At 48.4% G+C, this 14,169-nt stretch overlaps 1 protein-coding gene across 1 annotated transcript in view; it reads left to right on the top strand.

The window, feature by feature from the left end:
• ROPN1L (rhophilin associated tail protein 1 like) overlaps positions 1 to 13,524 on the top strand; it is a 33,419-nt gene extending 19,895 nt beyond the window's left edge. The window contains exons 3-5 of the mRNA XM_003408130.4: positions 2,847 to 3,008; positions 11,840 to 12,015; positions 13,052 to 13,524. Coding sequence (XP_003408178.2) covers positions 2,847 to 3,008; positions 11,840 to 12,015; positions 13,052 to 13,115 — 402 coding nt within the window. The 3' untranslated portion in view covers positions 13,116 to 13,524. The remainder of the gene's footprint in view (positions 1 to 2,846; positions 3,009 to 11,839; positions 12,016 to 13,051) is intronic.
• The last annotated feature ends 645 nt before the right edge of the window (positions 13,525 to 14,169 follow it).

The following is a 14,169-nucleotide window of genomic DNA, read 5'->3' as shown; positions in this document are numbered from 1 at the left end:
GGCAAAAGGACAAATATTGTATAAGACCACTATTATAAGATCTTGAGAAATAGTATAAACTGAGAAGAACACATACTTTTGTGGTTACGAGGAGGGGAGGGAGGGAGGGTGGGAGAGGGTTATTTACTGATTAGTTAGTAGATAAGAACTACTTTAGGTGAAGGGAAGGACAATACTCAATACACGGAAGGTCAGCTCAACCGGACTGGACCAAAAGCAAAGAAGTTTCCGGGATAAACTGAATGCTTCAAAGGTCAGCAGAGCAAGGGTGGGGGTTTGGGGACTATGGCTTAAGGGGACTTCTAAGTCAATTGGCAAAATAATTCTATTATGAAAACATTCTGCATCCCACTTTGAAATGTGGCGTCTGGGGTCTTAAATGCTAACAAGCAGCCATCTAAGACGCATCAGTTGGTCTCAACCCACCTGGATCAAAGGAGAATGAAGAACACCAAGGTCACACGATAACTATGATCCCAAGAGACAGAAAGGGCCACATGAACCAGAGACTTACATCATCCTGAGACCAGAAGAACTAGATGGTACCCGGCCACAACGGATGAACTGCCCTGACAGGGAGTACAACGGAGAACCCCTGAGGGAGCAGGAGATCAGTGGGATGCAGACCCCAAATTCTCATAAAAAGACCAGACTTAATGGTCTGACTGAGACTAGAGGAATCCCGCAGTCATGGTCCCCAAACCTTCTGTTGGCCCAGGACAGGAACCATTCCCGAAGACAACTCATCAGACATGGAAGGGACTGGACAATGGGTAGGAGAGAGATGCTGATGAAGAAGAGTGAACTACTTGTATCAGGTGGACACTTGAGACTGTGTTGGCATCTCCTGTCTGGAGGGGAGATGGGAGGGTAGAGAGGGTTAGAAACTGGCAAAATTGTCACGAAAGGAGAGACTGCAAGGGCTGACTCATTAGGAGGAGAGTAAGTGGGAGTATGGAGTAAGGTGTATATAAGCTTATATGTGACAGACTGACTTGATTTGTAAATGTTCACTTAAAGCTCAATAAAAATTTATAAAAATAAAAGCTGGAAATAGAACTAACGTATGACCCAGCAATTCTACTCCTTTGAATATACTCTAAAGAAATAAAACCCTTCACACCAACAGATATAAGCACACCCATGTTCATTGCAGCACTGTTTACAATAGCAAAAAGATGGAAGCAACCAAGGTGCCTGTAAAGGGATGAATGGATAAATAAATTACTGTATATTGACACAATGGAATACTACACATCGATAAAGAACAACAATTAATCTGTTAAACGTTTCATAACATGGAGGAATCTGGAAGGCATTGTGCTGAGTGAAATTAGTTGCAAAAGGACAAATATATGAGACCACTATTACAAGAACTCTAGATAAAGTTTATACACAGAAGAAAATATGAGGTTATGAGGGTAGGAAGAGAGAGGAATATTCACTAACTAGATAGTAGACAAAAATTATTTCAGGTGAAGTGAAGGACAACAGACAACACAGGGGAAGTCAATACAAGTGGACTAAATCAAAAGCAAAGAAGTCTTGAATACAACCAAATGCTTCAAAGGCCGGAGTAGCAGGGATGGGGGTCTGGGGACCATGGTTTCAGGGGACATCTAGGTCAATTGGCACAACAAAACATATATTAAGAAAACGTTCTGCATCCCACTTTGGTGAGAGGCGTCTGGGGTCTTAAACACCAGCAAGTGGCCATCTAAGATGCATCAATTGGTCTCGACCTACCTGGAGCAAAGGAGAATGAAGAGCACTGAAGACTTACAGTAAAGATGAGTGGAAGAGACAGAAAGGGCCACATAAACCAGAGACTACATCAGCCTGAGACCAGAAGAACTAGATGGTGCCCAACTACCACCAATGACTGCCCTGACAGGGAGCACGACAGAGAATCCCTGATGGAGCAGGAGAGCAGTGGGATGCAGACCCCAAATTCTCATAAAAAGACCAGACTTAGTCTGCTTCTTGGCTCAAGTAGACCATGAGACTACGTGGGCAACTCCAGTCAGGAGGCAAGATGAGAAGACAGAAGGGGACAGGAGCTGGCTGAATGGACATGGGGAATACAGGGTGGAGAGGAAGAGCGTGCTGTCTCATTAAGGGGAGAGCAGCTAGGAGGGCATAGCAAGATGTGCGTAACTTTTTGTATGAGAGACTGACTTGATTTGTAAGCTTTTACCTAAAGCACAATAAATAAATAAATTAAAAAATATATATCTATCTGGGATCAAAGCAACAACAGCAACTCAACAGATTAGGTGGGGTCCTTAAATGGCAGCGAGTTTATGTTAATGGAGGAGGAACGACTCTGAGAAGAAGGGCAGAATGATTGCACAACTTGAAGAATGTAATCAATTTCACCGAATTGTACATCTAGAAATGGTTGGATTGGAGTATGCTTTGGTGTGTATATACTCAACAACAAAATAATTTATGTATAAAAAACAAAATAAAACATGACACCATGTGTGTGGCCAGCTGCCCTCCACACCCTGTGCCCCCCACATGCAGTCACCACCCCCCAGTGCTGACTGACCACTCCCAGCGCTGGGACCCCTGCAGTGTTGACCAGCCCCCCGAGCGCTGGCCGACCTCGCCTGTGCTGACCAACCTCCCCCAGCGCCGACTGGCCCCCCAGCGCTGACTGGCCCCTGCAGCACTGACTGACCTCCCCCAGCGCTGACTGACCTGTCTCGAATTCCAAGTTCATTCCCCACCCCACCCGGGTGGCTCCTGGCTGGCTATTTGGGGATTGTTTTATTCACAAACATGCTGTTTTGCAGGTTTTTAAAACCTAAAGGAATGGTGTCTTTGTGTGCTTTAAACAGTGTAGCCACAAGGAGTACGTGGAGCTAGCAGACCTGGAGCAGAAGTGGAGAAATCTCTGCCTGCCAACAGAGAAGCTCAGGGCGCTCCTGCAGCTGGATCCGTGTGAGAAGAAAATGGAGTGGATAAAGTTCCTAGCCCTCGGATGCAGCATGCTTGGCGGGGTAGGTACCTGCGAGCTGTGCCATCACAGTGATGGGGGAGGTGTTTCAGTAACTAGAGCAAACATTTTCTTTAGTAACTTCGTCTTACCACTTAACCCACTGCCACGGAGTCGATGCTGACTGGCAGCGACCCCACAGGGTCTCAAGGCTGTAAATCTCTGTAAGAGCAGGCAGCCACAGCTTTCTCCCGCAGAGCCTCTGGTGTTTTCAAACCACGGACTTTTCAGTTAGCAGCCGAGTGCTTTAACCACTGAGCCACCAGGGGTCCTAACTTTGTCTTAGAACTGTAAATTTTTCAGATGCCTATCATCTTTACAGGCTTATAAAAATAGAAAACCAAATGTGTTGCCTTCAAGTTGATTTTGACTCAGGTTAGCAGCGGTAGCTCTTAACCACTATGTAACCAGGGTTTCTTTTTAGGCTTATAGTTATTTTAATTTACAGTGGTTAAGTACTTATGAATCCCTGAACTTAAAAGATGTTAATAAAAAACCCAAAACTAAAGTTGCTGTTGAGTGGATTTCAACTCATAGCGATCCTATAGGACAGAGTAGAATTGCCCCATAGGGTTTACAAGGAGCAGCTGGTGGATTCGAACTGCCCACCTTTTGATTAGCACCCGAACTCTTAACCACTGTGCTCCAAAGATGTTAATAGAACAGAAATATTGAGATGCTATTGAAATTCATTTAGATCTGGGTTTGAGAAGACAGTACACCAGTGACTTTATTAAAACACATGTCGTTTGGTAAACTGATGATGCCTGCTTTACTCATAAAATCATTTTATACTTCCGTTACAATCTATTGTTAATAACTAAAAGTGCGTCTGTCAGTTTGTCATACTGTGGGGGGCTTGCATGTTGCTGTGATGCTGGAAGCTATGCCACCGGTGTTTGGATACCAGCAGGGTCACCCATGGTGGACAGGTTTCAGCTGAGCTTCCAGACTAAGACTAAGAAGAAGGACCCGGCAGTCTACTTCTGAAAAGAATTAGCCAGGGAAAACCTTATGAATAACAGCCACATTGTCTGATACAGTGCCGGAAGGTGAGCCCCTCAGGTTGGAAGGCACTCAAAAGACGACTGGGGAAGAGCTGCCTCCTCAAAGTAGAGTCGACCTTGATGTCATGGATAGAGTTAAGCTTTCAGGACCTTCATTTGCTGATGTAGCATGACTCAAAATGAGAACAGACAGCTGCAAATATCTATTAATAATCGGAAACTTGAATGTAGGAAGTATGAATCTACGAAAATTGGAAATCCTCAAAAATAAAATGGAACACATAAACATGGATATCCTAGGCATTAATGAGCTGAAATGGACTGGTACTGACCATTTTGAGTCAGACAATCATATGGTCTACTATGCCGGGAATGACAACTTGAAGAGGGGTGGCGTTGCATTCATTATCAGAAAGGACATTTCAAGATCTATCCTGAAGTACAATGATGTCAGTGATAGGATAATATCCATACACCTACAAGGAAGAACAGTTAATAAAACTATTATTCAAATTTATGCACCAACCACTAAGGCCAAAAATGAAGAAATTAAAGATTTTTACTAACTTCTGCAGTCTTAAATTGATCGAACATGCAGTCAGGATGCATTGATAATTACTGGTCATTGGAATGCAAAAGTTGAAACAAAGAAGAAGGATCAGTAGTTGGAAAATACGGCCTTGGTAACATAGAAACGATGCTGGAGATCACATGATAGCATTTTGCAAGACGAATGACTTCATTGCAAATACCTTTTTTCAACAACATAAATGGTGACTGTACACATGGACCTTGCCAGATGGAATACACAGGAATCAAATCGACTATGTCTACGGAAAGAGAAGATGGAAACGTTCAATATCATCAATCAGAAGAAGGCTAGGGGCTCACTGTGGAACAGACCATCAATTGCTCATATGTAAGTTCAAGTCAAAACTAAAGAAAATTAGATCAAGACCATGAGAGTCAAAGTACGGCCTTGAGTATATCCCACCTGAATTTAGAGACCATCTCAAGAATAGATTTAACATATTGAAACTAATGATCGAAGAACAGATGAGTTGTGGAATGACATCAAACAGCATACATGAAAAAAGCAAGAGGTTGTTAAAAAGACAAGAAAGAAAGCAAATACCAAGATGGCTGTTGGAGGAGACTCTGAAACTTGCTCTCAAAAGTTGAGCAGCTAAAGCAAAAGGAAGAATTGATGAAGTAAAAGAACTGAAGATTTCAAAGGTGGTTAGAGAAGACAAAGTAAAATATTATAATGACATGTGCAAAGACCTGGAGATAGAAAACCAAAAGGGAAGAACACACTTGACATTTTTCATGCTGCAACAACTGAAGAAAAAATTCAAGCCTCAAGTTGCAATAGTGGAGGATTTTATGGGGAAAATATTACATGATCCAGGAAGCATCAAAAGAAGATGGAAGGAATACACAGAGTCGGTATGCCAAAAAGAATTAGTCGATGTTCAACCATTTCAAGAGGAAGCATATCAGGAACCAGTGGTCCTAAAGGAAGAAGTCCGAGCTGCACTGAAGTCATTGGCGAAAAACAAGGCTCCAGGGATTGACGGAATATCAACCGAGATGTTTCAACAAACAGATGCAGCCCTGGAGGTGCTCACTGGTTTATGCCAAGAAATTTGGAAGACAGCTACCTGGGTAACTGAATGGAAGAGATTCATATTTATGCCTATTCCCAAGAAAGGTAATCCAAATGAATGTGGAACTTATCGAACAATATCATTAATATCACACGCAAGCAAAATTTTGCTGAAGATCATTCAAAAATGGCTGCAGCAGTATATTGACAGGGAACTGACAGCAATTCAGGCTGGTTTCAGAAGAGGACGTGGAACCAGGGATATCATTGCTGATGTCAGATGGATCCTGGCTGAAAGCAGAGAATACCAGAAGGATGTTTACCTGTGTTTTATTGACTATGCAAAGGCATTCGACTGTGTGGATCATGACAAATTATGGATAACATTGTGAAGAATGGGAATTCCAGGACACTTAATTGTGCTCATGAGGAATCTGTACATAGATCAAGAGGCAGTTGTTTGCTAGAACAAGGGGCTACTGGATGGTTTAAAGTCAGGGAAGGTGTCCATCAGAGTTGTATCATTTCACCATACCTATTCAATCTGCATGCTGAACAAATAATCCAAGAAGCTGGACTATATGAAGAAGAACGGGGCATCGGGATTGGAGGAAGACTCATTAACAGCCTGCATTGTACAGATGACACAACCTTGCTTGCTGAAAGTGAGGAGGACTTGAAGCACTTACTGATGAAGATCAAAGACCACAGCCTTCAGTATGGATTACACCTCAACACAAAGAAAACAAAAATCCTTACAACTGGACCAATAAGCAACATCATGATAAATGGGGAAAAGATTGAAGTTGTCAAGGATTTCACTTTACTTGAATCCACGATCAACACCTATGGAAGCAGCAGTCAAGAAATCAAAAGACGCATTGCATTGGGCAAATCTGCTGCAAAAGACCTTTTTAAAGTGTTGAAAAGCAACGATGTCACCTTGAAGACTAAGGTGAGCCTGACCCAAGCCATGGTATTTTCAGTCACATTGTATGCATGTGAAAGCTGGACAATGAATGAGGAAGACTGAAGAAGAATTGATGCCTTTGAATTGTGTTGGGAAAGAATATTGAATATACCCTGGACTGCCAAAAGGACAAACAAATCTGCCTTGGAGGAAGTAAAACCAGAATGCTCCTTAGAAGCAAGGATGGCAAGACTGCATCTTACATACTTTGGGCATTTTGTCAGGAGGCATCAGTCCCTGTAGAAGGACATCATGCTGGGTAAAGTAGAGGGTCAGCAAAAAAGAGGAAGACCCTCAACGAGGTAGATTGACACAGTGGCTGCAACAATGGGCTCAAACATAACAAGGATTGTAAGGATGGGCAGTGTTTTGTTCTGTGGTACACAGGGTCCCTATGAGTCTGAACCAACTCGATGGCACCTAACAACAATAACAAAGGTAGATTACAGCTTCTTTGCTGGTGCTAACACGTACTCATGCAGCTGAGGAATGAAAGCAGCTGGCCTCCAGTTCACCCGGACGGAGGGCTGTGAACCCAGCGTGGGTGGTGGGAGGGCTTGGAAAGATGCCCCGTGGCAGTCTGCACCCCCGCCCCCAGTGCAGTGTGGGTGAGAGGAGCAAGAACTGCCACAGGAGCTTATGCAGAGAGGGGTGTCAGAGAGAGCTGACCCGTTAGTACTGGTGATGTGTTTCTTTACCCCTCCTTTCTACCCCGGATCCTGGGGCACATAGCTGGGAGACCCACGATCCTGGCTTCAAGGCTCACACTCACCTGTGGTCACACACCAAAAAATAAAATAAAACAGCTGCCGTTGAGTCAGCTCCAACTCATGGCGACCCTAAGTGTGTGAGAATAGAACTGTGCTCCATACGGTTTTCAATGGGTGATTTTTCAGAAGTAGACGACCAGGCTTTTCTTCTGAGGTACCTCTGGGTAGACTGGAACCTCTAACTTTTCAGTTAGCAACCTAGCACATCCACCCTTTGTGCCACCCAGGTGCTCTGGTCCATACGCAAGTCTCTTTAATTCAATTTTAACTTATAAAATTTACTGTTTATGTAATGAACACTATGAGCTTCCACCCAACACAAATGCTGAGATGCTGAGTGGCTCACAGCAGCCGTTCAGCCTCCTCTGTCCTGCATGCCCTCACCCAGTATCTGTGATTAAAATCACACACTTCTGCTTCCTTGCTGTTTAAAATAACTTGCATCACATGTTTATCCCACCCAAGAAGTGCCTTACTCCGTCTTAGATCCTAATTTAGGAAAGAGGGTCCAGCCATCTTTAATCTCCTGGGGCTTTCCTCATTCCGAGCGGCACCGCAAAGGCCCATTGTCGTGGTCAGCAGCTCTCCTGGCAGTGTGATGCCACCACGTGGGTCCACCATGCCTCGCCCACTCCTCCTTCTCCTGCCAGCGGCCCTGTGGGACCCTCTGCGTCCCTGGAGAGTCAGGGTCATGACCCCTGCTTTGTCATGTGAGAGCCCCTGGCCCTGGTGTGCCCCATCACTGTGGAGGGGGTGTGCAGCGGGCCACCTGGTGAACTATGAGGGCACTCACTGACCAGGCCATGTCAGCTGCACGTCAAGGTCTGATCTCAGCAGGAGGGTCCCAGTGGGTTTTCACCTGGAGGGGCAGAGACACATTCCTCAATGGGTGGAGCAGATTTTCTGTTGCTTTGTGGATTTGCATCTCTGTGAAATCAAGGTTAAAATGTACCATTAAACTCATGTTTAATAGTTGACTAACGTTTATGGTTTTCAACAGTGATGAGAAAGAGTAAAATACTTCACGTCTTTGGATCCACATTTGTAATTTCTACCTCCCTAAACCCACCCAGGAAACCCTGGTGGCACAGTGGTTAAGAGCTGTGGCTGCTAACCAAAAGGTTGGCAGTTTGAATCCACCAGGCGCTCCTTGGAAACCCTATGGGGCAGTTCTACTCTATCTTATGGGGTCACTATGAGTCAGAATTGACCTGACGGCAATGGGTTTGGTTTTTTTGGTTTTTAAACCCACCCAGTGGCTCCTCTGAAAAAAGGCCTGGTGATCTGCTTCTATAAAGGTCACAGCCGAGAAAACCCAGTGAAGCAGTTCTCCTCTGCACATGAGGCGACCTGAGTTGACAGTGATGCCACAGCAGTGGGTTTGGGCTTAGAATCACGAAAAGTGAGCACTAAATTTAAAACAAAACTGACTCTGCTTTGGAAAATAGGGTTTCTTGCCCATGTGTGGTGTGTGACCCAGGCAGAGATGCTTGTCAAGGATAGCGCTTCCTTCTGGACTGATCAGGCAAGGCACAGAGGCACATGTTGTCTTGTTGCTTCTCTACACCACTGCTTGGTCCTCAGAAGACGCACTCACAGCGAGAGTGAGCTCACAGCAGCCTGGCCCCCACCAGCCCCGAGCTCCTGCCCTCCCTTGCAGGTGCCAGAGTACGGAGGGCAGGGTCAGAGCCCTCGGTCAGGCTGTGCACCTGGCCCAGGTGTGCGTACGTTCATCGCTGATGCCATGTACGCCAACATGGCCTGGGCGGCCTGGATGCACTAAGAAAGGAGGTGTGACTTCAATGAAGCGTTTCCCCACGTGGCTTTAAATGGAGGAAGTGGAGTAGCAGCGTGGTGGTGGGAAGGCGTGTGTCATAGGCCCTGTCTGGTCACGTGTCCACACGGGTGAAGCCCACAGGTGCTGCCACCTGTCAGCGGCTCCAGCTGTTGCCTCGCTTGGCTCAGAGCAGATATGCCCTCAGCTTGCTCAAGCCCCTCTTGGAGTCTCCAGCTGGCGAAGGCTCTGAAAGGACAGAGCCTCTGCTCACGCTCCCGAGTCAGGTACACGGCCCTGCTCTAAATGCCGCCGGGTCTGTGGGTACAGGACAGACAGACCCTCCTCTAGGAGCTGTGTTCACAAGTGTCCCCGCGGTATTGGGTGCTGCCATTGTGGCAGCATCGAAAACTGCACCGTGGGGTTCAGGCGTAAGGTGAGCACATTAGGGTTTTATTTGGTGACCCGTCCTTCCTGCGGCTGCCCCCTGCAGCCCTAGCGCCCCTGCGCATGAGGATGCTGCGCACACCATGCATCTCCCATGGCAGCTGTGATGGGCCTGACCGAAAGTGTGGCCTGAGATTCTTCACTTTGTTTTTTAAAATGTGGAGAATTTTTAAACACACGGGAACTTTCATGAGCAAGGTCCTGTCCCTGTAGACCCCTGGGTGGAAGTTCGGATGCCTTAGACTGTACAGACCACAGGGTGACTCGCTCTATCTCAGCTGTGCGTGTGCTCAGGGGCAACGCAGGCTTCTGCCTGGGTGTGCCGCTCACCACGTCCCCCTTTCCACCCTTGCCCAGAATGCGCACTTTGCTCCTTGGTTATGCAGCGAGCTGACTCGGGAGGTGAGGCCCCAGGACAGCTCAGGAAGTGTCCAGGGCATGGCCTGAGCCTCATGGCTGCGTGATCCCACACCCCCACTTTACTCAGACGGTAGGTCAGATGTGAAGTCAAGGCTGAAGACCAAGTGCAACTTCAGCCGCCCCCTCCCAGGAACAGGGAATGCATGTGAGGACCAGGGGGCGACAGATGGGAGCAGAGCAGACCACCTCCTGGAGGGGCCTGGAGCTGGGGCCCTTTGGGTGGAGAAGTGTGTTTATAAGAAACAGCTCTCAGTGCAAAATTAAACAAGTTGTTTATGACTCCTCTTGTGTATAAAAATGCCTGCAGACCGCACTGTCAAAGACAACAGCCTCGGTGATGTCCTGTGCCTTCGCCAAGGGCAGGGCTACTGGCCTGTTAAAGTGCCTCATCCTCCGGAGCATCCGAACATCACATTAAGAGCCCCCGCTCCCCCCCCGCCCCCCCTCCCAGCTACCCTGAGCTGCTCCTATTTCTGGAACAACCACCTGCCCTGGTCCTGCACCTGTGGGCCCACACCTAGCTCCCCAGGACCCCACGGAGCCGGCTCCTCCTTGTCTTTGCTCGGCCACCTCCACATCCCCCTCCATGCACCCTGATGCCAGGTGGGGCCCAGCCCCTGACTGGAGGGTGCTGCACAAGGGCCTGTGGCAGGCCCAGAGCAGACAGCGACACAGGACTGGCCATCGTCGGGGTGTGTCTGCCTCCCGAAACGGCACACAGGCCACCCGACGGTGCCGCTCAGGGCATATGAGGGGCAGCCTGCAGCTGCCGGCAGGGACAGGACAGGAGAAGCCACCTAGCACCCAGCACCCCACCTGTAGGAAGAGAAGGTGGCTCCAGCCTGTGCACGTGGCGGAGAAAGATAGTGATCTATCGTGGGGTTTCCTTCATCAAGTGAGTCAGAGGTGGGAGCTGTAGTGAGGATGAGAGCTTGGACTGGGAGCTGCCCCAGCCTCAAGGGCCTGCTGGGCAGGATCAGGAGCTCCAGAAGGTTCTGTGAGTGGGTGTGGGAGTGTCCCTGAGAATGGGAGTCCCGGCTGGTAGTGGATGATGGGGAACACAGCCAGGCTGGGCCGTCAGCCAGACTGAGCTGGGCAGAGGAAGCAAGCTTGAGCAAAGTTCGAGGTCCACAGGGGAGGAAGGCACAGCGTGTTCCTGACACTGAGGCCACACCAGAGCCTGCTGTGTGTGCAGGCACGAGGCAGTGGATGGGCCTGTTTGGAGCATGGATGAGGGTGGACAGGCGTGGATGGAGGCGGAGGGGTGTGGATGGGTGTGGATAGGGTGGATGGGTGTGGATGGGATGAACGGTGCCTGGACAGGCGTGAACAGGGGGTGGATGGCACGGACAGACCCGGACAGGCACGGAAAGGGGATGGACGGGGGGTGGATGGTCATGGACTGGTCCGGACAGGGGATGGATGGGCGTGGACGGGAGTGGATGGGTGTGGACAGGGGTGGATGGGGCCTGGACAGGGGATGACAGGCCTGGATGGGCCTGGACAGGGGGCTGGGCAGGCATGGACCAGGCATGGATGGGATGTGGACAGGTGTGGGCTCGAGGGCTGGACGCTGTGCTCTGGCTGATGGTCCCACCTTAAAGAAGCTTCTGTGCCTCCTTGAGAGCCCTTCCTGCCTTAACATAAATTTTGAATGAAAATCTTCTTCAGGCCAGCTTCTTCCTTTTCTCAGCCTTCCCTTTCCATCTCCTTCTTTATGTCAATTAGAAACTCACCTGGCTCCTGAGATTGAGTCACTCACTGTGAAGTGTCTGAGCGGCTTCTGCACTGTGGTGGGCGACCCGCAGTGTAACTCCCTCCCCCACTGTGTGTTCCAGTCCCTGAACTCAGCCATGAAGAACCTCTGTCAGATTCTGACGACCGACCCCGAGGGTGGGCCCGCACGCATCTCCTTCAAGACCTTCTCCTATGTGTACCGGTACCTGGCTGGCCTGGATGCAGACTTGCCCCGCTCAGACATAGAATCCTACCTTGACAACCTGAAGGAAAATATGTGAGTACGCCTCCCGGGGCCCTTGGGCAGCCCCCTCCCTGCCTGTCTCCCCAGAGCAGCTCAGGCAGAAGGGGACATGCCCTCCTCTCACCTGCACACCTGCACTGTGTGCACACCTGCATACCCACACACACACCTGCAGTGTGCACACCTGTGCATCCCCACACTCACACATCTGTATACCTGCACTGTGTGCATACCTGTGTACCCACACACTCACACACCCATATACCTGCAGTGTGTGCACACCTGTGCATCCTCACACCCTCACACCTGCAACCCTCACACCCACACTATATGCACACCTGTACACTTGCATACCTGTACACCTGCACGTGTTCACTGTAGGCATGCCTGCACACCCACACACCTGTACACTCATACCTGCAATGCTCACACCTGTACTGTATGCACACCAGACACACACATCTGCACACCTGCACTGTATGTACACCTGCACACTCCCAGCACCCACACACCTGCACTTTATGCACACCTGGACACCTGCCATCTAAGGCATCTGGGCAGCAGCACCCATCTCAACAGGCTGCTTTCTCTCGGGACCCAGAGGTCCAGGGCAGGCTGTGAGAACTTCTCAGACTGCAGCAGGGTGTAGCCTCCAGCTGTCCTGAGAGAAAGCATTAGACCCCCTCCACCGTCTGTCCTGGCGCTCTACACTGAGATCCCTGGGCTTTGCAAGCTGCTCACTGGGAGGCCAGCCTGGGCCAGGCAGCCAGTCTCCTGGGCTTACGCAGCCTTTGAGCTTGACTGGACCGCCTTCTTAAATGGAAGGAAAATTTCATTGACTAAAATTTGAGTTTTCATTACAGAAAAATCTGTAAACATAGTACTGATCTTTTCACCTAGAACCTGATGTCCATTTCAGTATGAGGACCTACGAGGTAGGAGTTACTGGGGGGAGACCACCATGAGCCCTTTTTAAGGTAGAACTTGTACAGTCTTCTGCTCTTATGAGCGTTCTGTTATATGTGCCACAAGGAACTACTAACAAACGTCTTTTCTGTTTCCAATCCAGAGAGTCTAGAAAGAATGGCATGATAGGACTTTCAGATTTCTTCGTTGCCAAGAGAAAAATTTAAAAAAGCCAGGAAGAACACTCAGAAGACATAGGCCATAAGTACAGAAAGGAACACTTTTTAAAGTCAAAATAGTGCCTTCAAACCCCAGCACCAAATACAGCTTGTTATGAGCCACGTAGGTGTGTAGTGTGAGTTTTTACCCTAGCAGGACATTCGTCGGGCAGAGGTTGTTAGGGGGCACATTTAATTCCTGCCCCTTCCATTATATCCTGTGAGCACCTTACCTGGAGATGCGTCATAACGGTGAAGTAGTCTGTTTCACGATCGGGCTGGTGAGTAGGTGGGGGATGGGCTCTTCTTCGTCTTCATTGGAACTGTGACCAGCAGGGACCCACGCTCCACTCCAGGGTCCACACGGATGCCTACGAGAGCTTCTACTTGCTGATGCTGGACAGCGCAGCACCTATCCACTTGGATGGGGACACGAAGACCCTGAATTGGCTTCCACTGTCTTCAAACGGCAAAGCTTTCCAATGACAGTGCGTCTTAGATGACTTGTGGAGAACTTGGCAGCGGGTTGGCGTTCTGTTCTCTGCAGACCGCCCTCCGTGCTGATGAAGGCTGCTGGCACCTGGAGCGTTGTTTGGAAATACTCGCTGTGATGTTGTGCTGAGATGCCGGACGTGTATTTGTTGTCCAGACACTGGGCCACCTTACGTGATACAATCACTTGTCTGGACTTTTCCTCACCTTCCCAGAGACCAGGCAATATACACAGATGGTTTGTAAAAGTAAAAGCAGCTTTTCAGAATTGGAATTAAAAAAAAAAAAAAAGCTTTACAATTGTTAAAATGCTTTAAACCTTCCCAAAACTTTGCTTTCCCAAAGAATCTGAAATGTGTTTTCCTACTTGCGAAGAATTGATGCCTTTGAATTGTGGTGTTGGTGAAGAATATTGAATATACCATGGACTGCCAAAAGAACGAACAAATCTCTCTTAGAAGAAGTACAACCAGAATGTCCCTTAGAAGCAAGGGTGGCGAGACTGCGTCTTACATACTTTGGGCATGTTGTCAGGAGGGATCAGTCCCTGGAGAAGGACATCATGCTTGGT

This window comes from Loxodonta africana, chromosome 2 (assembly GCF_030014295.1).
Source record: "Loxodonta africana isolate mLoxAfr1 chromosome 2, mLoxAfr1.hap2, whole genome shotgun sequence".
Classification (NCBI taxonomy): domain Eukaryota; kingdom Metazoa; phylum Chordata; class Mammalia; order Proboscidea; family Elephantidae; genus Loxodonta; species Loxodonta africana.
The sequence above is the reverse complement of the archived record's forward strand: the minus strand, read 5'-3'. Positions and strand labels throughout refer to the sequence as shown.